Source organism: Apodemus sylvaticus, chromosome 20 (genome assembly GCF_947179515.1).
Source record: "Apodemus sylvaticus chromosome 20, mApoSyl1.1, whole genome shotgun sequence".
NCBI lineage: Eukaryota > Metazoa > Chordata > Mammalia > Rodentia > Muridae > Apodemus > Apodemus sylvaticus.
The window spans coordinates 41338427-41366426 of NC_067491.1; the positions used below are offsets into that span (position 1 = coordinate 41338427).

The 28000-nt window shown below is 41.9% G+C and overlaps 1 protein-coding gene across 4 annotated transcripts; it reads left to right on the forward strand.

The window, feature by feature from the left end:
- Window positions 1-33: 33 nt before the first annotated feature.
- On the forward strand, window positions 34-28000 carry Metap2 (methionyl aminopeptidase 2). 4 transcript variants are annotated; one of them, XM_052165505.1, is made up of 11 exons: window positions 34-322; window positions 2245-2349; window positions 9082-9147; window positions 9549-9681; window positions 17287-17448; window positions 18863-19044; window positions 20199-20293; window positions 23335-23431; window positions 25978-26081; window positions 26499-26614; window positions 27326-28000. In XM_052165505.1, exons 1-11 carry the CDS (start codon window positions 172-174, stop codon window positions 27576-27578), a joined length of 1464 nt encoding a protein of 487 aa, XP_052021465.1. In that variant the 5' UTR covers window positions 34-171; the 3' UTR covers window positions 27579-28000. The 4 variants fall into 4 exon arrangements, with proteins under 4 accessions (XP_052021465.1, XP_052021464.1, XP_052021467.1 ...); XM_052165504.1 differs by having other exon boundaries at window positions 35-322; window positions 2242-2349; XM_052165507.1 differs by having other exon boundaries at window positions 35-322; window positions 9579-9681.

The following is a 28000-nucleotide window of genomic DNA, read 5'->3' on the forward strand; positions in this document are numbered from 1 at the left end:
GGCGGGCGCTCAGACCGCGTGCTGCGGAGTCCTCCGCCGTCCCAGCATTCCCTGCGTCCCGACCATCGAGCGCGGCTTCCGGCGTCGCTGGTGGAGGTGGGTGAAGAAGGAGCGGGCCCTTGCCGCTCGTTCTCGTTCCCTCTCTCTCTCCCTCGCTCTTTCTCGGGCAACATGGCGGGCGTGGAGGAGGCAGCGTCCTTCGGGGGCCATCTGAATGGCGACCTGGATCCGGACGACAGGGAAGAGGGAGCCTCCAGCACGGCCGAGGAAGCCGCCAAGAAGAAAAGACGGAAGAAGAAGAAGGGCAAAGGGGCTGTGCCAGGTAAAGGAGTCTTGCTTTCGCAGTCCCTGCCAGGAATGGCCGAATGACTTGGCTCGGGCCCGGCAGGGGTTCCTGGGGATGGGAACCCGGAGCCCTGGCCTTCGTTAAATCCCCAGGCCTGACGGAGTAGCATGGCCGGCTTCCACTGCCGCGGCTCCTCGGGATTGGTGGGAGGGTGTGGGGGATGAGAGTGCCTCCGCTTCTCGAAGGGTCGCGGGGTGCGAACTCAGCTCCCACGCAGTCAGTGGCACGGACCTGAAACTTGCACAGGATTCAGCTTCACCATCTTCAGCGCGGGTTTGGACAACGCCTCAAGATCCCTTCTGACCCTAGTTGCGGCGTGGTTGCTGGACCTACCTATATTTTTGCCGAGGGTTGGGGGTGGGGTATTGGAGCATATTGCCCGGACGGTACGTCCGCCCCATGTAACATCCGCATTTACACTCGGGCTTTAGCTTTGGATTGCAGATTAGGGGTGTTCGTCTTTGAGTCTACATCCTTACAGACAGCTCATGTCACTGACAGTTGGTGGTGGTGGTGCAGATTTTCGGGTGCTTAATCTCACAGCATGCTCAAGCTTTAAGGCCCTGCAGACCTGAATTTTGATGCCACTTGGCATGCGGTGCAGACAGTGTAGTCTGCGACTATGAATGAATTTTTCCCAACTCGTAATAATCCAATTCCGAGGGTAAGGCGAGGGCAACAGCTGCATGCGTACAGTTGGACCAAGTTAACCAGGAACGTGTCTTACCTGGAAAAGTTTATGTTTCACAAACACCTCTGTTTTTACCTATTCCTACTTACGGGTCATCAGATAAAGAATGAGAGAAAAATGAGTTGGAATTAAGAGAAAGTGGAGAGGACTTTTCTACGTATTTAAGAAATTTGGTGGTTAGATGGGAGTAAAAGCAAGACTTGTATCTTTGTAGGCCTTTCCTAGAGCAGAATTTAATCTAGGGGTGTTCTCATGAGGGTCTGAACACTCTGAACGCTGCAATTTGCCCTTGAAGGTGAGCAACAGACTATTTGTTTATAGGTTTGTTTGTTTGTTTGTTTTTGAAACAGGGCTTCCTCTGTTTATTCGTTGTTGGAACTCGCTCAGTAGACCTTGCTAGCCTTGAACTCACTCAGAGATTCTCCTGTCTGTGCTTCCAGGGTGTGGGATCAAAGATGTGCACCACTCTATCTGGCAGTTTTAGTTCCTTGGGACTGGGTTTCACTCTGCATCCCTGGCTGTTGTGGAACTCTACCCTTCCACCCTGTAAAGGGGGTGGCGGGGCTGGCCTCCAATTCACAGAGATCCACTTGCCTATTCCTAATATTTTTAAGTTGTCTCTCAGTGGGGAATCTTCCTTTAGTAGCCAGCATGTGCTGGAGTATATTTATCTGGGTGGGCATACTGCTCCTACAGATGCATTGCAGTCACTTCCAGGTGGCTTAGATAGTTACAAAGTTGCATTTTAGTAATGGATTATCTTTCCCTATCTAGATTTTCTTTTGTTGTTCAGCTGGTGTGTAATAAATCCTCTTCTTCCTAAGGTCTTCAGCTTGTAGTGCCTGTTTGTATATATGTATAGTAATTAAAATATTTGTTGTCATCTAATTCTTAAAACTTCTTTAAGGTTAAATTGCTTAAGGGTAGGGATCAACTTACATTTCTTATTATCCTGTAGGTACTATCATGTATAATGGAGATTTCCCTAGAATGACTTGAGTAGATAGTACTACTTAGGTATGGAAGTTTTTCTTTCTGTGGTTTTAATAATAATAATAATAATAATAATAATAATAATAATAATGCTTCTGTTTAGTTTGCCGTGTTGCTTATTGTGAAAGGATTTGTGAACTGTACACGATCGTTAGAAAATATTCAGGTGTGGAAATTATTATATTTGATTTGTCCTGTTTTGTTTGAACAGCAGTGCAACAAGAACTTGATAAAGAATCAGGAACCTTAGTGGATGAAGTAGCGAAACAGTTGGAGAACCAGGCACTGGAGGAGAGAGAGAGAGACGACGACGATGAGGGTAAGGCTTATTCTGACCCTCGGTTAGAAAGGACAGAAAATGCAGCATTTTTTATATAGATAGATCATTTTCGTTTAATGTGTCTGTGCAAGTGCCGGCATGTAAGTGTGCAGCGTTGATGCTAGTGCCATAGAAGACCAGAGACCACAGAAGGGTGTTGGCTACTTCACAGTTGCAGGAAGTTTTGCGCAGCCTGGTGTGGGTGCGAAGAATCAACCTGGATCCTCTGTAGGAGTGTACCTGCTCTTAAGCCATCTCGCTAGCCCCCAAAACGTGACATTAATTAAGGAAAATGTTTATTTGTCCATCTTGTAATTGCCTACCATCTGGCTGGTTGAAATTTAATTAATGTCACAGGTAAAAAGCAACAGGTATTTATTAGCAACCCCTTGGCTATGTGGAATACTTGATTAAATAGCAGGATTTCAACTTTTAGATATGTACTTGGCAAAAGGCCAAGTACTGGGTGAGTATGATAGGAAATTAGAAGTGTTTATTTTAATATTGCTACTGTGTGCTATCTATGTAGGGTACATTCATGTGACTCCTCTTTTTAATCTCACAAAACCAGCTGAAGTAGATGCTGTCGTGTGTGTGTGTGTGTGTGTGTGTGTGTGTACACCATATTTTAGTTATTTTTACATATATTAGCTGCACCACTTTAGGCATATCCCATAACCACTATATATATTATGTGTGACACACACACACACACACACACACACACACACACACACAGGTTGTGGGATGTGCCTATACTGGTGTGGCTAATGTACCTGAAGTAGTACCAGCGTTTGAAAGCACCTTATGTGGAGCCTGCCCTCCTCCTGTCCACAGCAGAGCTGCCGTCATCAGGCTGAGCTGCGCGGGCCTGAGTGGTTTTAACCGTAGTGTATCTGGTGCTGTAGGATTGCTCTTACAGAGAGTGTTAACGTTCTAGTACTTGATGCTGTCGGGAAAGCAGTGGAGGAAGAGAAGATTAGGAAAACTTAGATTTTTGTCCCAGGATTAAGTGGGGCTTTCCCATTCTTTGAGTTTGGGGTTGTCAGCCACCAGCACCAGCTGTCCCTCCCTGCCTTAAGGATGCCACCCTACGCGTTCTGCTTTTCAACTGCTAGTTGGGTAAAGTTGTTTGAATACTTGTTTTTTTTCTTTTTCTTTAGTAAGTTGGGCACACTGCCTTTAAGAATCCATTAGCATTTCCTTTTCCTTAAGCAGACCTCCATTTCTCTATCACGCTTCAGGTTATAGCTTTAACCAGAAAGGGATTTGCAGATTGTAGGTAATATAGTAGGCTGCTAAGGGTCTCACTGTGTGGAACCTATCTTAAAGTCTGCCTTGTTCTGGGTCACCTGTTAAGTTGCCTGAATCTCCTTGACATTGAAAAGGAGACTTGTATGTTAGGTTGATAGTTTATTCCCAGTTTGAGTTAAATACTTTTACTAATTCATTTTGACAACTAGAGTCAACATTTTGTGGAGGTTTTTTTTTTTTTTTTACATTTAATTCTTTTGCCTATGTATGCATGGATACTGGTGATGCATGTCTGGAACGCCAAGTACATGGAGGGAGTTGTCCTCTTTAATGTGCATTCTACTGTCAAATGCAAATTAACTCTTCTTGGAAGCATTGGGCTTAAAAAAATCCGCCTGGAGCTTGGTATTGTTGGTACATGGAAGGCAGAGGCAGGCAGATCTCTTGGTGCCAGCCTGGTCTACACAGTGAGACCCTATCTCAAGAAGAAGAGGGAAGGAAGAAAACCAACCAAATAATTCATATGGAAAAGCCCATTTGTTTGAGCAGGGATTATTTTGAGAAAGTTTTGAACAGTGCTGAACAGTGAAAAGCAGAGGATTCTTGGAGAGCCCCTGAGGAGAAACAGGAAAGGCAAGATCATTGTGAGGCCACTTAGCAATTGGCTGTGCATGGGGTAATGAATATTTAAACTGGCTGTTGGGAGATAGGGATCTCAGGTAGGGTTAATGGAGTGGTGAGAGAGACTTTCAATCTAAGGAACTGAGAGGTGTGTATCCCAGGGTTTGGAGTGTGGGTGGCAGGATGTTGATGTTCCTGATTGTAATAATGAAATCAGAGAGAGAGTTTAGAAATTTGAGGAAGGATGATTGCAGACAAGGAAGAAGATACTGAATCTGACTTTAGAAGCATCGAGCTTGAAATTGTTGAGAACAAATGTGAAAAGTTGATCCTGTGGTCATGTGGCAGTGTGCCAGAGGTTGTTGATTAAATCAGTTTTGTCTTATATTTGAGGCAGAGCTTGTGTAGGCTAGGCTGGCTTTGACCTCAGGATCTTCCTGCCTCGGCTTCCTGTGGTAGTACAGTGGATGTGCACTGTCACGCCTGGCCCTCATTCCGTATTCGCTTTTCATCCAGAGCATGTTTACTGGGAGGGTTCCCACAAGTCTTGAATTAAGTGCTTTCAATGCTATTTCCTTCTGTAGACTGACAGGGCAGCAGGGCAGCCAGCACACAAGACTACCATTGTGCATGGCTAAAGGTATGGGTATTCACACCCCTGAAGTAGGAATTGGGGCTCTGCAGCAGTTCTTTTTCTTGTGTTCTCTCTTCTTCCCTTCTAGAAAGGAGAAACTTTTTGAGAGGCATGTTCTCATAGAGAGGTTCTCACTGCCAACAACCATTAAAGAAATTCTAAGTTGAGCTTATAAACGAACAAGTTGTTCAAAATAGTTATTTACTTTTAAAGTATATAGATTGGTGGGTCTAGAAACAGTGTGAAGTTGTGTAACCTTTCCACCACACAGATCTGAGTGTGGAGCCAGAGGAGGCAGTGTGTGTCTTGCTCTCTGCCTCGTTGAGTTAGGGACTGACACTCATGAGCCTTTAGCCCACTTCTTTAGCTAGGCTTGCTGGAGCACCCATGATCTGCCTGCCTGTCAGTCCCATGGTGCTGAGGATGGGCCGATGTATTTAAGCCCGACTCTGGTCGGGCTGGGGATTTGAACTCCCGTTCCCAGGCTCATGTAGCTAGCTTTCTTACCTAATGGGACATAGGCTAGCACCTACTCGATAGTTTTGACAGACATTCAGTGTTGTTCCTTTTTAGAAATCATTAATGCATTTCATTTTATTGCTAAGTGGTATTCCAGATTTTGCCTGTTTACTAATTACAGCTGTTGTGTTTTTTGATTAGGGTGCAGTCAGTCATTTATATACATGTCTTCGTGCAGATGTGTTTTCATATCTCTGGGTAAATACCCAGGAGTACAAAGACCCTTTGATGCTGTTGCCTTTACAAGCTATGCCATTCTCACATAACACAATGCTGTGCCTCAGAAGACGCTGTCAAGGAGTTGACATTAAAGACATGCGTCTTTAATCCCAGCACTAGGCAGGCAGAGGCAGGCAGATTTCTGAGTTTCAAGGCAGTCTGCTCTACATGATGAATTCTAGAACAGTCAGAACCCTGTCTCAGAAAAGGAGAGAAAGAAACTGGAACTGTCTTCCTACCTGACCATTCGGTCAACACTGAGTACTCCATCGTTAGTGCCCTTGGAAGATACTTGATAATGTCAGCCTGCCTCTGGTAAGTGTGCAGTGTTAGTCATTGTAGTTTGCAGTCCTGGGGGAGAAGCATGTTGTGTCCTTACTGCTTCTCATGTCATTTGGCAGTGCTTGTGGCAGTCTGTGGTTCTCTGGTATTTGATTACCACTGAGCTGTTGTTTTTTTTGTATGCTCAAGATGGATGTTTTATACGTACTTTCTTGTTTGTGATGACTACTTTGCTGATGACATCACTTCTAATACAAAGTTTTAATTTTGATGATGTTTAATTTTCATTCTAGTCTAGGTGGTACTTTTTGTGTCCTCTCCATAAATTTCAACCTCTGTCTTTAAGGTCACAAAGATTTTCTTTTTAAGAGGTTTTGTGCATTTTTAGCTGCTATATCCAAGTATATTCCTTCACTTTTAAATAAAGTGAGGATTGGATTAATTTTTTAGAGACAGCATCTTCTGTAGCCCAGGCTGGCCTCAAACTTGCTGTGTAACTTAGGATTACCTAGGCCTTCTCATCCTGCTTGCACCTTCTTGGTGCTTAACTCATCTTAGTTTATGCTGAACAAGTGTGCTCTGGTTCCTCAGGTACACACTCCCTAGATCCTAGCGTTAACGTGGATTTCTGTGGTCAATTCAGCAGATAACCACTGAGTTGGATATAGTATTAATGATGGAGTAGTCTTTGTTAGGAATATCTTGGGATGCTAGCGAGGACAAATGACGTGCAAAAAATGAAATTTTGCTCTATTAAAATGGTTAGAACCAGACGCATATATCAACATTGAGATCCTGGCTCTGGTGGCTTCCTGTTAGCAGCTAGATAGTGGCTGTTGCTTTGTAATGAGTCACACATGGAGCACTGAGTTGAGGCCCTTCCAAAGGATGCTAGAAGATCAAAGAGAGCTTTTATTAGAGGATAGAGGATGGTTTTACTATCCTATTTAAAGTTTAAGAAGTCCCTGTAGAAAGAAGCTAATAACACTCAAGTTCACATAGCTGGGAAGATTTTTAGTTATCTGTAAAATGGCTTATATATCTTGAAGTCTTTGCTTTAGGTTAATGTTTGAAGCTGTATACTAAATATGAGTGATTTCCCAGAGCACAACCTACCTTGCTTTATTCTCCTGTGCTTATTACTTGGCACAAACACCGTTATTGGAATGACAGAGGCTATATGAATCCAGTACATAAAGGACATCAGGGCTGGAGAGATGGCTCAGTGGTTAAGAGCATTGGCTGCTCTTTCAGAGGCCCTGACTTCAATTCCCATCAACCACACATGGTGGCTCACAGCCATCTGTAATGGGGTCCAGTGCCCTCTTCTGGTTTGTCTGAAAACAACAGTGTACTCATACAAATACAGTAAATAAATCTTAAAAATAAATAAATATAAATCAAGAATATATGGAATAAAAAAGAAAAAATAAAGGACATCAAAAGTTGTGTATTGTAAAATATTTTTATGTTGGACCATATCATAACCAGTATCAGTGTTTTTATCATATTCTCTAGTGGGTTTACAAATGTCCTGTAATTGAATGTAACAAACTAGAATTTTTTATTCCAAACTGCTTTTTTTTTTAAGTAAGGGAAAAGGATAAACTAAAAGACAATTTTTTAGTAGAATGCAATTACTACATTCTTGTTACTGTGCGTAGTTTTTTAACAACAGATGTCTAATCAGTCTTTTTAAGAAGCACACAGATAAAAAGGCATCATTATAAACCAATGATAGCAATTTTTGTGTGATTAATTCGAAAATTGTAGAGTAGTAAGAAAAGCTTTTTAATAATGACTCACTTTTGAATACAGGGTTTTAAAAGGTTATGCTTTACAAGGAAAACTGGTCATTTGACTTTTAAAAAAATATTTTGTGTGTGTGGGTGTTTTGCTTAAATGTATGTCTGCTTACCATGTGTGTGCCTAGTGCCTGTGGAGTTTAGAAGAGAGCAGCAGGCAACAGATGCTCTGGAACTAAAGTTACACTTGTGAGTTACCATGTAGGTGCTGGGAATTGAACCCAGTTCCTCAGAAAGAGTAGCCAGTGACATTGTTTCTTAAGTATAGATTTCTAAAATTACCATTCAGGTCCTATCACTGAGGGACATTTAATGTAGAACTTGCTGAGCTTATGGTTAGATGATCAACTTGTACTTGTCTTGGTAGACATCTTGTTTATATCCATATTTCATAGCACTGATTTGTGGACAGACTTTGGTGTTTTGTAACAGTTCTTAAGTCTCATTTCTGAGCACTGTTGGTTTGTTTTGTTGATTGTTTGTTTCTTTGAAGCAGTAACCTAGCTTGAAATTCAGTGCTGAGATTTCTGGCATGACCATATCTAGACCTGTGAACCTAGAGAATATGTATATGCATATTAATTTTTGCATACAATTACATACCCAGAACTTTTTCTCCAATAATTTTTTTGGGTTGTTTTTTTTTCTTCGAGACAGGGTTTTTCTGTATAGCCCTGACTGTCCTGGAACTCACTCTGTAGACCAGGCTGGCCTTGAACTCAGAAATCCCCTTGCCTCTGCCTCCCAGAGTGCTGGGATTACAGGCGTGCGCCACCACCACCCGGCTATTTTTTTTTGTAAAACACTTTTTTTTAAAGATTTATTTACTTATTTATTATATATAAGTACACTGTAGCTGTATTCAGACACACCAGAAGAGGGCATCCGATCTCATTACAGATGGTTGTGAGCCACCATGTGGTTTCTGAGATTTGAACTCATGACCTCTGGAAGAGCAGTCTTAACTGCTGAGCCATCTCTCCAGCCCCATCCAATAATTATTAAAACAGCCGTTAAGCCAACAGTAGCACATGCTTTCATCCAAGCATTTGGAAGGCAGAGATGAATCTCTGAGACCAGGCCATCCTGGTCTACAGAGTGAGTTCCAGGACAGACAGAGCTGCACAGAGAAACCCTGTCTGGAAAAACAAACAAACAAACAAAACAAAACAAAAAAAAGAAGAAAAAGAAAAAATGAAAATAAAATATGTATTTTACTCAGCAGTCATTAGAATAATTCAGAGTAGAAATTGCTGGTGTTTGTAATATCACACCTGAATCTTAACCTCCCAGAGTATTGCGTGAACATCATCATTGCTGCGAGGAGGCACTGCGTGTGTCTGTGGAGCATACACTTTCTCTGCACTTTCAATAAGTGTATTTGAATTGTTTCCTCAGATGGAGATGGTGATGCTGATGGCACAACTGGGAAGAAGAAGAAAAAGAAGAAGAAGAAGAGAGGACGTTAGTGTCTTACGAATCTCAGTAGATTGGCGGTGACTAGTAACCCTGGGTCTGAGGAGGACATTAGAACTTGCTTTAGATCGTAATCCATGTTAGAGAAACAAACAAGCTTGAATTACTAGTCTTGTGGGCATTGTCTTTAGCTGTTATCCTCGGGATTGTTAGTGTGATTGGGTGCCTTTGCATCCCTAGTAATTCTGCACAGGACAGTAGAAGCAGTACCACTACTAGGGCAGCAGGAAGAACATAATTTCTGACTATTTACTAGTTTCGCAATGACTAGATTTTGGATAAATGCTTAATGAGAGGTCCCATAATTTAAAGTATGAATATGGTAAGGTTTTGTGAATAACTTGTATATTGTACTGCTCAAATATGGTTCTGTTTTATTGTTTTTGTAGATAGTATAACTGAATATTTGTATCTCACAGCAAAAGTTCAAACAGACCCTCCCTCAGTTCCAATATGTGACCTGTATCCTAATGGTGTATTTCCCAAAGGACAAGAGTGTGAATACCCACCCACACAAGATGGGTAAGAACCTAACGCGGCTTCCGGTTGCCTCTGGTGCTGTAACGCAGTCTAAAGCCACTTTAACTTTTCGCAGAAATTTACAATTTTACTAAAAAGTTTGTGACTTGTTGCAAAGAAAATACAGTAGAAGACTTCTTACCCAAAATAATTGGAACCAGTAACAGATTAGTTAATCAAAGCAGTATGTTAAGGTGGGTGTTAAAAACAAAACAAAAAGAAAGTTTTACAGACATAGGTTAGCTTGTGTGTTTACCCTCAGAGTCTATTAGCATGGATTTGCAGTAGATTGCAGTTTTTTCTGTCATAAGATGTTCATAATGCTTTTATCTGTTAATTTCATTTTGGGTTTCTGGGAAGACGAGTCGAGTGATGAGTGACTGTGTGCTTGGTATGACATTTTCTCCTGAAAACGTGTATAGTTCCTGAGCATGTGGGGGGTGGGGTAGGTATCTGTCTGTTTCTCCCTGAACCTAGAGCGTGCTGTTTTGGCTGTTGTGGGTGACCAGTGATTCTCTGGGCCTGCCTGTCTGCACCCTGCAGTACTGGGCTTTAGAGGCACACCACCACACCCTGCAGCACTGAGCTTTAGAGGCACACCACCACACACACCACTTTCTTACTTGGTGTTCGGTATTTGAATGTATCTCCTCAGACCTCACTCAGCAGTTCAGCTACTGGACCCTCTCCATAGCTTTCACCACTCTTCCTTTTTTTAAATTAAAAACCTGTGTGTATCTGTGTGTGTGTGTGTGTGTGTGTGTGTGTGTGTGTGTGTGTGTACATACCTGTGGAGTTAGCTCTCCTTCCACCTCTATGTGGGAATTCCCTGCATTCCCATCCTGCTTGCTCCCTACAGTTCTTCCCTGTACTTAATTTGACAAGAAGACATTTTTAACTTTTCTAAGAAGTATTTATTTTGTTGTATGTGTATGAGTGTTTTGCCTGCATGTATATGCACCACATGTATGCTGGTGTCTGTGGAAGGCACAAGAGCGCTTTGGATCCCCTGAAGTGGGAATTACAAATGGTGGTGAGCCTCCTGTGGGTGTTAGGAACTGAGCCTAAGTCCTCTGCAAACAGCAGCAGTGCTCTACCTGCTGAGCCAGCTCTCCAGCCCCACATAGAATTTTTTTAAATGATTCATCTTTAATTGAAGCTTTTTAGAATAGTTGGTTGAATTTTCCTCACAGAAGTAGTTCCTTTAGGGACCATAGTAAGCTGGTGACTGTAGTAACACAGGTGACTCAGCAAGTTTGGAAGCAGACTCACAGACACTAGAAGAGTTCCTTAAGGTGTTTCAGACGGTCAGCAGAAGCTCAGAGAATTCATTACATGGTCGCTTGAACATGGAACTGCATTTGAATCTCACATCTAATACTTCAGTTGGCTTTGTGACGCTGGCAGGTACCTTTTGCTGTACGTTTATTTCCTCATCCATGAAGTGGAGTCTTCCTAGACTGCTCAGAAGCACAGGGATAGGTGTAAAGCTCCTTGAGCAGTCGCAGATGCACGGCAAGCACTAGGGAAGCTCGTGCTGCGGCCGGAACAGGAGCCTGCTGGCTTTATGCAGAGTACCATGGCGCGCCTTAAAGATGGACTCAGCAGCATTGCTTAATACAGTGTGTGGAATAATTGGTTAAGAAAGCTTCTACTGTAGCATTGTTTTATTGGCTTATAAACGTTGAAATGAATAAATGTTATTAAAAATTCACCTCCCTCGGTCCCAGATACGAATATTGTTAGGGAATCTAAAATTCTAAAATTTTATGACATAGACATCTTTTCTTTGAATTCATCTATTATGGTCCCTGCCTTAAAATGTCATAAATACATGTAATTTACATTGATTACATAAACTCTCATAATACATATGATATGATCACATTTATTTTCAAATATAATCTTTTAATTGTTTTTTTATTTTGCTTGTTCCCTCTTCTTTCCCTTCCTTCCAGACCCATGTTAACCACCTAGCAGGTAGCCTTCCGTATTTTTTTATGCTCATATATGTGTACTTTTGTGTCTGTTTATATGAGGGGAGTGTTCAGTCATTTATATTTTTATATAATTTTTATATTTAAAAAATCATAAGCATTTTTCTACCTTTTCTAATTCAGTACTACCTCTTGAAAGTCCCTCTAAGTTAGAAGAATAACTCTTTGTTATTCTTTTGAATGGCTTTAGTATTCTGTGGTATAAGTGACTCTTAATTCTTTTGAATGGCTTTAGGATACTGTGGTATAAGTCTATCAAATTTTTCCTCTCATTCTTCTAATTGATGAGCATTTTCTTTGTCTCATATGTTTTTTTGCCTCTGTTATCTTGTATAATAAACATTTTAGGTAAATAGGTAGAGTGTATTATGTCTGGATAATTTTATTATGATGAAATAATTTTCCAGGAGTGGGATTATAGAATTGAACAATAGTTTACAATAATTACACTGTGAGTGATTTTGAACATCTTTTAGTTGTTGGCTTTTTGTTTTGCAATTGTGTGGGGAGGGGTACTGGGTGTACTGGGTGTGGGGTCAGAGGGCAGTTTCTGAGGATTGGTTCTCTCCTTCCACTGTGTAGGTTCTGGTGGAACTCAGGTCAGAAAGCATGGCAGCGAGCATCTTTACCCACTGAGCCGTCTAGCTGGCCCTGTAAGGCTTGACTGGCTGAGTGCTCACCTTCTAACCCGTGTGTATGGCCCGCCTGCTTCTGTATCCTGCGTGCTGAAGTCATGCCTAGCACTGTGAATGCTAACTTCCATACTGACCTATATACAAGGCCTACCTTTGGGTTTTTTTTTTTTTAACTTTTTTTTTTTTCACATGTATGAATATTTTGCCAGCATGGCACTGGACTTAAAAATTAGATAAGATTTTCTATGATTTTGATTTATAAAGTTTGATAAGCCTCTTTTTAAATTTCATAAGCAGTCTTGAGTGGCAGCTGTTAATTTTACAGGTGATATATATTGCTTAGGAAGTGATAAAATAAAGAAAATAAATTCTTCCTTGATTTATCAACAAGTTACAAACCACTCCGGGCACTCGGTGTTTCTTCTTTCAAATCTCTTCCTACATACGTATCGCATTATAAATACCTGCGAGTGTGCCCACAAGGTGGCGAGCAGGTGTACCAGGCCTAGTGACTTCAACTCAGTTCCTAGACCCTTCGTGGGAGGAGTGAGTGAGTGGGTAGTGGAAATTTCCTGTAGCTTCCACCTGAGCATGCACAGGCACAAGCCCTAACATAAATCTAACGAAGAGAAACAGAAAAGAAGCACCTGGGTCTCATGACAACTCGGGTGAGGGGGCACTGGTGGGCAGTGATCAAGTGTCCCACATGCTGCCACCAGGCAGTCTCAGATTTGTCCGCTAAGCTCAGTGCTAGATCTCTGACTTAGTGATGGTGAGCTTTGCCGCATCAGTGCAGCCTCCAGTGCTCACATCTGAGGGAGCGTTCAGTGACCCCATGCTATGTAAATGCAGGGTCTAGTTAGGATCCTTTTCCCTTCTGTTTCTCTCCACTTTACTCCTTTAACAAATTAAACACTTACACGAAGTTTTATAGTTTTAAGAGTCCTGTTTTTCCTTGCACTAGTAAACTTTGGTTATGTCTGTAAACTGTACTTAGCTATGCAGTAGGCTATGTTTGGAGCAAACATTTCTGACAGGGCTGTATCATAATCATTTAGGCCACTTTGCACTACTATATACTCTTAAGTGTTGTCAAGTTGGCTTGTCATTCTCACCGTCTGAGCACTTACTTAGAGTGATGTTCCCACCCCGTCCTCCTTCCCTCCCTCGATGTCCGGTGTCTTCCTTCTTGGCTCTCCTTTATTCCAGAGACAGGATGTTCTTACTGGAGTTTGCCAGCCAGCCCTGTCCCTCACTGCTTAGGTGACAGGTGTGGGGATCCCTCCATAGAAGTGCTTTCCCTCTGAGCATCTCTCTCCAGCCTCCCCTCTCCGTTTCTTGCTCTGAGAGTCCCACTGTACAGATCATCAGTCCAGAATTCACTAAGTCATGAACTCACCGAGAAGCTTGCCTGCTTCCGTTTCCTGACTGCTTTGTATCAATAAATGTCTGCCATAATGCCAGGCAGATTTTTTTCCTCTTTTTTTTTTTAAGATACTTTTTTTTTGGTAGTTCCCAGGTAGTCTGCGGCTCTCTTGGAATCATAGCCGCACACCCTTTTGCTCAGCCATCCCACTGAGTTAGTTATCCAGTGATGGCTGTGTTCTGTCAGGCCCTTCATTGGAAAGTACAGAATAGTGACATTCTAAATAAAGCGTCCCCTCCACATTTATTAATATTTTCCCAGAAGATGAGTGTTCTTACCCAGCAGGATTCAATTGCACTTTACTCCTAGTTGAAGATTTAAACTGTCTTACTCTTGACCAGTTCTCAGAGATGGATTTTGCTTATCTTCATATTTTAGTTATTTTGAGGGTAAAAGCATATGTGACATAGTACCTTAGTACTGCAAATAGAATTGACTTTTAAGTTTCCGTGTACCGGATTAAAAAATAATGCCAGGTATGGTACTTACACCTTCCACCACTTGGGGGGCAGAGGCAGACGGATCTCTGAGTTTGAGGCCAACCTGGTCTACAGAGTGAGTTTTAAACAACAATAACAGCAAAATACTACGACTACTTCAATTTAGACACCTATGATCTTTTTTGTTTGTTTGTTTTGTTTCGAGACAGGGTTTCTCTGTGTAGCTCTGGCTGTCCCGGAACTCTCTCTGTAGACCAGGCTGGCCTCAAACTCAGAAATCCACCTGCTCTGCCTCCCAAGTGCTAGGATTAAAGGCGTGCGCCACCACCGCCCAGCATGATCTTTTATTTGATATTTATTTACTTATTTTGTTTGTTGGGGTGCAGGGTCTTACTATATAGCTCTGGCTGTTGTGGAACTTACTGCTTAGTTTAGGTTGGCCTTAAACTCACAGAGATCCTCCTGCCTCTGCTGGGATTACAGGACTGTGACACTACTGTTTGTTTGTTGTTGGGATTCATTGTTTTGTTTTTATTTACCTTTAGTCTTTTGATTTTTATTTTCCCACCCAGTATGTCCTCTGTTAAGATGGCAAGACATTAAAAGAAATATTAGGACTGTAGATCAGTTGGCAGACCGCACACCTGCCTGCCTGCCTGCCTGCTGCCATGTGTAAGTCCTTGGCTTTTCTCAGCGTGGTTAAAACCGCGCATGGTGGTACGCAGCTGTGCTTGAGAGGTAAGAGAGGAGGATAAGAATTTGAGGAAATATCAAAGATGACGTTACATACTATAATCATTTCTAGAAAGGTTTTTAAGGTATTTTTATGCTGCTCTAATAAATTAAGCCTGACTTTCATGTACTGTTTTATTTGGACATACCAGTAGATAGGTATAGCATATATTTCCAAACTGAAAGATTAGCCTACAAAGTTTCTGTTGAATGAGAATGAAGTGGGCCATTTCCTTTGGGCCTTTGTAGGAAGCTTGAGGTACTCAGTGTTGATTTACATTAGCAGCAGCAGCAGTCAGAAGTAAGAAGCGTGACCGTGAGATGAGCAGTCAGGCATTTTAAGGTGTTTGTTGACTTAAAAGCCTGTGCTTTAGAGCAGTTGTAAGACAGACCTCTTTCCTGGTACATGCCAGGCCTTCGAGTGAGACCTATGTAGTCATTGTAGCATGAGGATCTGAGTGTGGGTCCCTAGTACTGTAAGAAGTCAGACGTGGCATATGCCTGTGATTCCGGTGCTGTGGGGCCAGCAGGAAGATCCCTGCAGCTAGTGGTGGTTCTCGGTTTCTAAGCTTCAGGTCTAGAGAGAGACCTAGGAGAGCCATAGAGAAAGGTGCCTGATGTTGACCTCCTGACCTCATAGGCACACACTCTGACACATAGATAAAGCTATAGACTGTATGTAAACAAAGTATGTTTACAAAGCGGGCGCTGTCATCTGCTGAATCACTAGTTGTAGACACAGAAACAAGTAAGTTCTTGGAGGAGTAAACTTGTAACTTAGTGAGCTAGTGCCACTGAGTTGTACTGTTCTGCAGCAATGTACGAATGTCTAGAACTAGAAGGGAGAGAACACTCTGGCTGTTCTTCTGTGGGACCCAGGTTTAATTCACGGCACCCACATGACAGCTTATAGCTGTCTATAACTCCAGTTTCAGAGAATCTGACACCATCTTTTGGCCTCTGGGCACCAGGCACACAGGATATGCAGAGACTTAAATTCAGCCAGGCACTCTACATGTAAAGTTAAAAAGGATAAAAGTAAACTAGGCATGGTGGCAACTGGCTTTAATCCCAGCACTTGAGAGGCAAAGGGAGGCACATCTCTGAGTTCAAGGCCAGCTTGGTCTACATACTGAGCTTCAGAATAGCTAGGGCTAGCTACATAGTGATATTCTGTCACAACAACAACTAAAGAATATGTGACAATTATAACATTTCTAAAGCTAATTCATTCTAAAATAATGGTTTTGAAAACATGCTGCTTGGTCATCAGTGTCTTTTATTACTAGATACTAAATATGCTGCATATTAGAGGTGGAGCATAAAGGTGTTAGATATTAGATATAAGAATCTGCCGCTGGGTCTCCTTGTGAACCAGGGCATGTCTCGTATAGCCATGCATGCAAACCCAGAAAGCACTGGGGATGTGGAAGGGGAGGAAAACCTTTGGCAGCAGAGGCTCTGAAAACCTACACAAAGCTAGAGTTTCAAGAGCTCCCCCACCACACACACACACACAAAGATGAATTTCACCTAGAAGATGCAGACTTACGGGGGGATTTTTTTTATGTTTAGTTGTGTGTGTGTGTGTGTGTGTGTGTGTGGGTGGTTTTTTTGTTTTGCTTTGTTTTTTGTTTTTGAGATGGACTCTTACCGTGTACCTCAGGTTAAAGCCTGGGACTCACCATGTATCCCTGGCTGGTCTCAGATTTGTGGTAATCTTCCTGCCTCAGCCTACCAAGGGCTGGGATTATACATACAGGTATGAGTCCTGTTTATAAATAACAGACTTTAAAGCAATACAACTTTACACTGAGGCAGCATTTACTTTGTGTTAGAAGTTTTAAAGAGTCTGGGGAGGATTTACACATGGATTCTACAAAAATATAAAAGCATTTGAACCAGGGACTTGCAGTCTTGTTGTCCACGGCATGGAGGGCTGAGCGGGTTTCTGGAACCAGCTCCCCAGATGATATGGGGAGGTGCTGTTTCACTGCTGGCGTCGACTCCTTTGATGGCTCATGTAAGCAAGGATGACCTCACCACAAACAGTACCTGTTTCATTTCTGAATTCTCGTATTTCTAGTTCTCTCTGCCATTTTCTGTTAGTAGAAAATTATTAGTCCTTCTGGTTATGAATGAAATCTGAACTTGAGGGTTTTGTTTTCTATAATAATCTTTTAGATGGGCTTCATGTAAGTTAGATTAATTGTAAGCATGTGGCTTTGAATATTTAAAAAATGTTGTTAAATATATAAAAACTGAGAATATTTTTGCAATGTTTTACATTGCTTGGTGTACTTTTTAATCTCTACCAGCTTTTAATATTCTTGTGGAGTTTTGTAAATGACTCATACTATGCTGTGCCTATTCCAAAGGCGAACAGCTGCTTGGCGAACCACGAGTGAAGAGAAAAAGGCCCTAGACCAGGCAAGCGAGGAGATTTGGAACGACTTCCGAGAAGCTGCGGAAGCACACCGGCAAGTTAGGAAATACGTCATGAGCTGGATCAAGCCTGGGATGCCGATGATAGAAATCTGGTAAGTGGGGTGTGGTTTTGTTCCTCAACATTAAAGTTGGAGTTGGGCATGGTGGGTCACACCTTTACTCCTACAGAAGGGGGCAAATAGATCTCTTGAGTCTGCGGTCATTCTGGTCCACATGGTGAATCCCAACCAGCCAGGGCTATTTAGTCTTTTTAAGGAGTCAGGGAAGGTGATCATTTTGGTCCTGACTAGCTTCTTAGTTAAAATTGGCTGTTTTTAGTCTTTTGTTAGTAAAATTCTTTATCTTAGGTAGAGATTCTGTATCTCCTCAGTTATTGTTCTTGTACAAGGAGAGAACTGTGAAGCATGAATACATTTGCACATTAGGCATGTTCTTCTGTGTATATTTTTATTTGGGTGTACTTGTATAATAATTTTCTCTCTGGAAATCTATTTACTACTAGCAATCCATATTAAGAGATAGGAATTCTTTTATTTTTTTTTTTAAGATTTTATTTAGTACACCATCACTGTCCTTAGAGGTACCAGAATGACAGCATAGGATCCCATTACAGATGGTTGTGAGCTACCATGTGGTTGCTGGGAATTGAACTCAGGACCTCTGGATAAGCAGTCAGTGCTCTTTAACCACTGGACCATTTCTCCAGCACAGAAATAGGAATTCTTACAGTGTCTAGACACAAAATGTAATGTAGTGAGGAGACTAGCACAGTTATTGTGAAATGATTAGCACAGAAAAAAATGATAATACATTTATTTATTTATTTATTTATTTATTTATTTATTTATTTAGGGTTTTGTTTTGTTTGTTTTTCTTTCTTTTCTTCGAGACAGGGTTTCTCTGTCTAACCCTGGCTGTCCTGGAACTCACTCTGTAGACCAGGCTGGCCTTGAACTCAGAAATCCGCCTGCCTCTGCCTCCCAAGTGCTGGGATCACAGGCGTGCGCCACCACCGCCTGGTGATAATAATTTTTAAAATACACACTGTGAGACTGGAGAGATGGTTCAGTGGTTGAGAGAACACTAGCTGCTTTGAAGATGGCCTAGGTGAACTTCCCAGTGCCCACACGGCGGCTCTCAGTTGTTTGTCACTCCATGGAGAGGATCTGATGCTTTTTCTCTGGCCTCTTTCAGCACCTGGCATGCGGGTGGTACATAGACATACATGCAGGCATAGCACCCAGGTACTTAAAACGTGTATGTGTGTGTACACGTGTGTACATGACATGCAGCTTAAATTTAGTTTAAGTTGAAACTTACAGATTTGCTTGTAACTGAAGTTGAGAGTAGAATGCTCTCTTCCTGGGCTTGGGATGGCAGAGATTCCCTCGTCTCTTATGGATGGACTCCACATTGGAGAGCTGTTCTTCAGAAAGTACTCTATCGTTTTCAGAAAGTAACCAGGTTGTAAGGTATGAATCTGAAAACAAATCCTTTGTCTTTCAGTGAGAAGTTGGAAGACTGTTCCCGAAAGCTAATAAAGGAAAATGGGTTAAATGCAGGCCTGGCGTTCCCCACTGGGTGTTCTCTCAACAACTGTGCTGCCCATTACACTCCCAATGCTGGTGACACGACAGTCTTACAGTACGATGACATCTGTAAGATAGACTTTGGAACACATATAAATGGTGAGTCTGGGGTAATCCCATCTTCCACATAGCCATGCCTCCTGGGCTAGCAGGATGCCTTTGTAAGCGGTAGCTGGAACTGTGAATACCAAACACCGAGTTTTGTTCTTGTCTCCCTTTCTGTAAAGCTGTACTGGGGCAGAGTTTTGTTTGCTTTAGGTTTAAAGCATCTACTTAAACTGAAAACTATTTGAATATTTACATTTGTTTTCATATGATTGTACTTTTTTCCCATTCAGGTATTTTTTTTTTATACACAATATATTCAAATACAAAATATTTGACCAGGGCTGGGTATATAGCTCAATAGTCTTGACATTCAGTCCCCAGTATCACAGTTGGTGGTAGGGAGCTGGAAGCTAGGCATGGTGGCCAGGGCCCTTTGATCCCAGCACTTAGGAGGAAGAGACTGGTGGATATCTATGAGCTCAAGGCCTGTCTGATCTACATAGAGTTCTAGTATAGCCAAGGCCACACAGGGAAACCCTGTCTCTTTTTAAAAAAGAAAGGTACACGTTTGGTGGTGTCCACTGCGAATGAGGTCAAGGCCTATCTGATCTCCGTAGCAAGGTCAGCCAGAGCTACATAGTAAACCCCTGTCTTAAAAAAGAAAATGGGTGTGAGTTCAGGGTCATTCTAGGCTACTTAGTGAGTCAAGGCCAGTCTGGAATACACAAGACTTTAAAGGATAAACAAGTGTATTTGTAGAGCTCTGTTTGGTCAATATATATGTTTGCTTTTCTAAATTTCCCTAAACTAATGTCTAAAGTACCTTGTGAATATCACTTACCAGGCAAGAAAGTGAGTTTAGATTGAGCATTTCCTTGAGATTTTAAACTTAGTGTCATAGTAAGTGACATTGTTGAGGGCTTTGAGACTCTGGGTTTTCTCTGCTTACACTGCTGCTGTTTAGTATGTTCATTGGTTTGTCTGAGAGGGAGTAATGTGTAGGAACTCAATACAGATCTTACTCTGAGGCAGGCCTTAAGGAGCTGCTGTTTTTGGCCTGTTTGATTCTAAATAATCTCTGGGACCTTGGAATACTGCCTTCCGTAGTTCTCTTTAACTAGCAAGGTTAATAGGGGAAGTTGTGTAAAGGAAATAAATCATTTAACAGTTAAGTAAACTTAAAGGTGAATTTTTTTCTCTTTCAGGTAGAATAATCGATTGTGCTTTTACTGTTACTTTTAATCCCAAATATGACATATTATTAAAAGCAGTAAAAGATGCCACTAATACTGGAATAAAGGTATGTGTGCTGTAAGCACTATTTAACAACATGATTCTGAGTAGTGTGGGTGATTTATATTGCCTGTAAATTTGGCTATTTTTTGTTTTTGTTGGAATTTTGCTTTTAGAACAGTTTTATGTTCATAGCAGAACTGAGCAGAAGATAGGGAAATTCCCCATACAAACCCTGTCGACAAACATGTCCACCGCTGGTGTCTGCAACAGAGTACAGCTTTCAGAGTCCTTTGATCAGCAGTGACACATCACAGCATTAAAGTCCACAGTTTGCAGTAGGGTTCAGTCTAGTTCACACATTCTGTGGGTTTGGCAGAATTGTCACTGCACCCCAAGGTGTCTGTGGTGGGCCCTGAAGCACTCACCTTTCCCTCACATTTTGTCTTAGAGTCCATACTCAATCGACGTCACCATCTTGCCTTGCATTGTGCGTCCGTGGCGAGCTGCCACACTTGGACACTGACTGTTGTACTCTACATTCCCACCTGCAGTGGGCACCAGTCATTACACTGAAATTAAGCAGACCCCGAGACTATGCAACTTAAGTGCTATACAGTTTGACCAACCACTCAGAAAGGATGTCATAGGGCTTCTCATTAAAGTTTATACTTTAGCTATTTTTGAGCATTTATCCACCACCAAAAATGAAAATTCCACTTAGAGTTAGAAAATCAGTTTGTAAAGGTAATTTTTGGAGGCTTACTGCCTCTGTACAATCTAACCTAGGCCTAGAATGTTTTCAGCCTCTGAGACTTAGAGCTGAATAAGCTCACCCCTTTTAGTTCTTTCTGAACTCTGGCTGGCTGGTTCAACTCAGCTGTCCGGGTCCAAACTTCTCTCCAAGCTGAGCGATTCACTCTGGCTTCCTTCACCTTCTCTGACTTGCTTTCACACTAACTCTAGCAGTGTTAGATCTTCTAACTCATTACCTGGCTCATTCTGTCTTCGTCTGTGACTAGCTCTCTGTACAACTGTTCCAGTAAAAAAACTGCCACACACAAATAACCCCCCCTTAAGTAGCTAGGGAGCCCTTTCCTCTCCTCCTGAGTTGGGCATATCTTATCCTAACACATCTTTTATTAATCACTTTGTCTGCCACTTAAATGGACTTTACTTTGAAGCGTGGGTGCTTCCTTTTACAAACAAACTTTACCTTCATTGTTTGGGATTAAGGGAATGTCCGCCTTCCAGCCAGGAGGATTAAAGGTGCGTGGTGGTGGCATCTGCAGTCCAGCTGGATCACACAGACCTAGGTCTTCTGATGATCCCTTGCCACAGCAGCCATGTTTCTTGGTTTGTTTGTTTGTTTTTTGGTTTTTTGGATTTTTTTTTTTTTTTTCTGAGACAGGGTTTCTCTGTGTAGCCCTGGCTGTCCTGGAACTCACTCTGTAGACCAGGCTGGCCTCGAACTCAGAAATCTGCCTGCCTCTGCCTCCCAGAGTACTGGTATCACAGGTGTGGGCCACCACCGCCCAGCTTTGCAGCCACCATGTTTCTGCATTCAAATTCCTGTACAACAGTTGCCTGTATTCTGTTTGAAAGGATTTTAACTTGTTCTCTTTGGTTGTATTCAGTTTCAGTCCTTTATTCCTTGTATTTAGGTTTTGTTCTCTTTTCTATGTTCGTTTGCCCACATGTACATTTGTTTACATATATACATCAGCTCCTTTGTTTTATTGCTAAGTTTCCAGAGCTCTCTCTATGAGGTCTCAGTCCTGTATCCAGCACGATTTGCCAGTATTTTCTATCTGAAGTTGCCTTTTTATTGTTCATGTTCTTTTGTTTCCTGTGCCTGTGATAGATAAGCAATCACTGTCAGATCCAGTTTCATGAGGCTTTTGCCTATTTGCTGTGAGAGTTTTATAGTTGTGGGTCTCATTTTAGGTATGGGGTTGGGAGCTGGGGTATGGATGGGGATTTTGCCCACATGTATGTCTGTGTCCCGTGTATGTACAGTGTCCTCAGAGGCCAACAAGAGGTTGGATCCCCTGGAACTGGAGTAGCATGGTTGTAAGCCACCCATGGGTGCTGAGAGCCAAACTTGTGCTTACCTGTGCTTAGCTCAGGGTTCTGAGCTGCTTGTTGTCACTTTAGCCCAGGGGGTCGTAGCCTGTGACTTTCAACACCTTTGAGGATTGAATGGCACATTTACAGGGTTGCATGTCAGAGTTTACATTATGCTTCATTATAGTAGCAATGAAAATGATGTTCTAGTTGGGGATCAGCACACTGTGAAGAACGTGTGCTGATCCCCAACTAGATGTCCTAGCATTTGGAAGGTTGAGAGCGCGTGCGTGCCTGCCTGTCTGTCTGTCTCTCTGTCTATGAGTGTGAAATTATGTTGCCTTGGTCTCACTCAGACTTCCTTTTTCCTTCCATCTTGGGAGTATATAGACCAGGCATATACCAGTATGTCTGCCTTGTATTTTCTTACCCTTCTACTGGTTGGGCACGGCTACTGAGAATCCTCATTGCGTAAGGTTAAGATTGACTTCCCTAGAGGTTTTAAGATGGCAGACTCCAGGATTCCCATGACTCCTAGTAGAACTCTTAAGTTCTGCTAGTGCATTCTTGTCTAAGCCGTGCTTCTTGGTGTTACTGAAATAAATGCTTATACGTGTGAGTATTTTTCCCTGCATTAAGTACACCCAGGCATGCAGTGCCCTTGGAGGCCAGATGAGGGTAGCAAATCCCCTGGAACTAGGAGAGTTGTTAGCTGTCATGTGGGTTCTGCTTACAAAACAGGGTTTCCTATGCAATAGGAGAAAGTATTCTTACCCATTGAGACATCTCTAGCCATCACCACCCCATTATAATTTATTGTATTTCTTATATTTCTCCAAAATAAACCACACTGATATCTTACACAGACAGAAAATTTAGATCTAATGTTGTTATGTGTTTAACATCCTTTGCATGGTATTTCACTTTTAGTATGTGCGAACTAGCTTTTCTGATTGTCCTTTATTGGAAAATATTAAAACATAAAAGTTTGCACTTTAAAATATGTATATATATATTGGGTTTTTTTTTTTTTTTTTTTAGTGTGCTGGGATTGATGTTCGTCTCTGTGATGTCGGTGAGGCCATTCAAGAAGTTATGGAATCCTATGAAGTAGAAATAGATGGGAAGACATATCAAGGTATGATCCTTTATTATTATTATTATTATTATTATTATTATTATTTTGATTTTTGGATTTGGTCTTTTCTAGACAGGGTTTCTCTGTGTAGCCCTGGCTGTCCTGGAATTCACTCTGTAGAGCAGGCTGGCCTCGAACTCAGAAGTCTGCCTGCTTTTGCCTCCCAGAGTGCTGGGATTACAGGCGTGCGCCACCACCGCCCGGCCTGGTATGATCCTTTAAATAGGTCTTGCGACAGCTGCGAAGTTTATGGAGACAGCACTGTGGAAGCTGTCTGGGAACCATGTCTGAGGTGCTTAGGAGCTAAAGAGACATCTGGGGATACATCCTATGGCATCTGAAGCTCTGTGGGTCGTTAAGGATAAGAGAGAGGCCAGGGTCTCATTTATTGGTGATTTCTCCTTGTTGCTTTTGAATAAAGTTGAGAATTTTGAGGCCAGTTACTTCCTAGTCTGCCCTGTAGTCTCTTTCAGCTGCTGCTTTAGGTCTCTTGTGCTTTCTAGTGTTCCACATCCATGCTGCCAGTGTCGTCTTCTACCCAGGTCTGTCTGCTGGCCACGGTCCTCCTCTCTCTCTAATACTGTTCTAAACATGAAGTTGGGGGAAGACTGAAGAGTAAATTGAAAAAGAGGAAAACAGGGAAAGACTGAGGAGTAAATTGTATGCATAACAAATGGAGAAATCAACTTAATCTTCATAAGTCCAAGTAAATGAAATGGTTAAAAAGAACTTTCAATGTTTCAGAGACTGAGTCTTTTTTTTTTTTTTTTTTTTTAAAGATTTATTTATTGTTATATTTACATATACAGTACAGTGTAGCTGTCTTCAGACACACCACAAGTGTCAGATTTCATTATGGATGGTTGTGAGCCACCATGTGGTTGCTGGGATTTGAACTCAGGACCTTCAGAAGAGCAATCAGTGCTCTTAACTGCTGAGCCATCTCTTCAGCCCTAGAGGCTGGGTCTTAATGTTATCCATGGTGGCCTTGAAGCTTGTGCTGAGGGTGACTCCCCCTCCTGAGTACCTGCATGTGTTTGCCCCAGGCCTTGTGCGTGTGGTACTGAGATGCACTCTGTCACCTGACCCATCTACCTAGCCAGAGACTGAAACATTGTTCAGTTGGCTTTTGGGATACTTTGCTAAGACTTAGAGTAATGCTGTATACATTTTAAAATACATATAGCTGATTATAAATAGTTTTATTTTAAAAAATTATTTTTCTTAGGTTATCCCACTAAACTTGTAATCCATGATTTCATTGTTAATTTTTTGGCTTTTCAAAATCTTGATATATAATTCTGTTCTTGAAAGGTGGCTTCTTATTATTCTGTAGTATGAAATACTACAGAGCTCAATTTTCTAAGCCTTTTGATATTGTGGAACATGATTAACATTGAAATACACAAAGCATAAAAATGTTCAGTTGAAGTCAGGTAACTTGGTCCCTTGCGGTCCAGCCCGCTGCTCTTGCCCTGCTGTCTTCTGCTCCATAACGGCTTCTGTCAAACAGTGAGAACCACTGTTGTCCCCCCCACTCCTCTGCACTGGGGGCCGCCTTCCAAACAGGAAGGTCGGAGGCGTGCAACACTAGCGCCCTCGGCCCCCTCCATCCCTAGTGAGCCAGTCATGAGGGCTAAGTGCTTGGCATGCTGTCTCCTAATCACGGATTGTTACGTAGCACTCTGTCAGGTTTGTACCTGAGCACCCGTAGAAGCCTGGAGCATGCGTGTCTTCATGTCTTGACCATTCGGCATTGCTTATTCCACTTGTTAAATTATTTCTTGCTTTCTGTTTCAATTTTTTTGAGTCCTATTGTATTGTGTGACTTTATTCATTGGTTGCAGGAAATTGAGTTTAGATTTTGTTTTTGTAGCATTTGAAATAGTAAAACCTAAATTTGATTCATTTGACAGTGCCCTCAACCTTCTTATTATCTTTAGTTTTTTAGCCATATTTTTTGTCCTTAAGGTTCTTATTTCTATATGGTATCTATCACTTATATTTTTTAATGGTGTGTGTGTGTGTGTGTGTGTGTGTGTGTGAGTGAGTGTGTGAGTGACTGCATGTTTGTGCAGGTGAGCACAGGAGCACATGGAGGCCAGCAGGCACTGAGTCCTGGGGCTGTTGAGAGCCACCCGGTGTGGGTGCTGGGGTGAACTCTGGTCCTCTGAACGAGCAGTACGTTCTCTTAACAGTTGACTCCTCTCCGGCCTTATTTCACACTTAATAAGACAAACTACTTTTTACTTTGTCTCTATGAGAGTCTTATCTTTCTTTTTCTGTTTTTCTCTTTCCCTCCCTCCCTCCCCCCTCCTCCCCCCTTTCTTTCTAGAATAGGGACTCACTGTATAGCGCTGGCTAGCCTAGAACTCACTAGGTGTAAACTTGGTGAGCTTTGAACCCAGAGATTCCCCTGCCTCTGCATCCCAAGTACTGGGATTTAAAAGTGTGTGCCACCACTCCTAGTGTCTTCTTTTGGTATAAACACTTAGAGTCTGTTCCTTGAGAGATTCTGAACAATAATTACTTATTTATTATGACAGTGAAACCCATACGTAATTTAAATGGACATTCAATTGGGCCATATAGAATTCACGCTGGAAAAACAGTGCCCATTGTGAAAGGAGGGGAAGCTACAAGAATGGAGGTATGTGAGCTGCCCCTGCCCCAGCCCCAGCCCATCTCTTAGACTTCTGTGAAGCCCTGACACCGTTCTAAACTAACTCCCGTCTAAATAAATATCAAACAAAATAAGCTTATAATTCATATTCATATTTTGCTGTGCTTATGAAAACTGAGGCTGTCAATGTACTGTTTACCAAGCATAACTATTAAAAATGTCCTTAGTGCTGGTGTCTTTAGGAAGCATTGGGGTACAGCAATGAACTTGTCTCCACCCACCTATGTAAAACCTGTATTTTGATAAGGGTATCCAGTGGTGCCAAGGAGACAGGCCGCCAGGCTGAGGAACTGTAGGAAGTATGTTTCATGTTACTGCTTTATTTCATGGGAAGTTGATAAGTACTGATTTGTTTTTCCCCTTTGATCCTATGTGTTTTTGAAGGAAGGAGAAGTGTATGCCATCGAGACCTTTGGGAGCACAGGGAAGGGTGTGGTTCATGACGACATGGAATGTTCACACTACATGAAAAATTTTGATGTGGGACATGTGCCAATAAGGTGAGAGACTTGATAACTCATGAACATGTCTTCCAAGTCAAGAGTATAGCAAATCTATCAGATGGTGCTGTCAGGGTCTGCAGTCTGATCAATGAGTTATTTGGTTTCTGCAGTACGACAAAAAAAATTACCCTCTTGACTCTGGCTTGAAAATGATGGCTAGATAAGTATTCAAATCCAGTTTCTGATGATGATTAATTATTTCCTGGCATTCCTAGGTTTGGGATTATGCTTTTCCTGTTGGTAAATAAATGTCTTGGTGGGTTTTTTTGTTTGTTTTTTGTTTTTCTTTCAAGACAGGGTTTCTCTGTGTCGACCAGGCTGGCCTTGAACTCAGTGCTGGGATTAAAGGCATGTGTCACCACTGCCTGGCTGGTAAATAAATGTCTTATCCCAGTTAACATTGTGGTTTTTACTCAGTATAGGGGCAGGCTTTAGGTAGGATTCATGCTTTCACTGGTTGTCACCCGTGAATTTGTTGTATGAAAAGGGACCTCTGATACCCGGTGTAGGAACTTAGAACACATAAGGTGATCTTCAGCATGTTCCATTGTCAGCTGTCTTTGGACAATTACATATCTCTTATGATTAGTAAAAGAACAATAAATGTTTCTAACCTCTGAGTCCAGGTGCAGACACGGCTTAGGTTTGACTTATAATGAGTGAATTGGTTAACTGTTTTGCCAACTGTCTTTACTTTTCTCCTCTTAGGCTTCCAAGAACAAAACACTTGTTAAATGTCATCAATGAAAACTTCGGTACCCTTGCCTTCTGCCGAAGGTGGCTGGATCGCCTGGGAGAAAGTAAATACTTAATGGCTCTGAAGAATCTGTGTGACTTGGGCATTGTAGATCCATACCCACCATTGTGTGACATTAAAGGGTCATACACAGCACAGTTTGAACACACCATCCTGCTGCGTCCCACCTGTAAAGAAGTCGTCAGCAGAGGAGATGACTATTAAACTTAGTCCAAAGCCAGCTCAACGTCCTTATTTTCTAAGCTTTGTTGGAATACATTATACCACAAGTAATTTGCAACATGTTGTCTGTTTAACAGTGGACCTGTGTAATACTGTTATCCATGTTTAAAGGAGTTTGATCAAAGGCAAACTGTCTACATGTAATTAACCAAGGAAAAGGCTTTCAAGAGTTTTATGTTAACTGTTTCTCCCATCTAGGAAATGCTGTACTGCTCACTAGTTAGGAATTACTTACACGTTTTGTTTTGAAGACCTAAGAGATGCTTTTTGGATATTTATATTGCCATATTCTTACTTGGATGCTTTGAACGACTACATTCAGTTCTGCACCTATACCCTCTGGTATTGCTTTTTAACCTTCCTGGAATCCATTTTCTAAAAAATAAAGACATTTTCAGATCTGA

Bases quoted from the DNA above. Each gene is read 5' to 3' on its own strand.
- Metap2 (XM_052165504.1), top strand. From the start codon at position 172: ATGGCGGGCGTGGAGGAGGCAGCGTCCTTCGGGGGCCATCTGAATGGC. The intron at 19,045-20,198 runs GTGAGTCTGGGG...TTTCTCTTTCAG, and splicing joins CTTTGGAACACATATAAATG to GTAGAATAATCGATTGTGCT. The intron at 26,615-27,325 runs GTGAGAGACTTG...TTCTCCTCTTAG, and splicing joins GTGGGACATGTGCCAATAAG to GCTTCCAAGAACAAAACACT.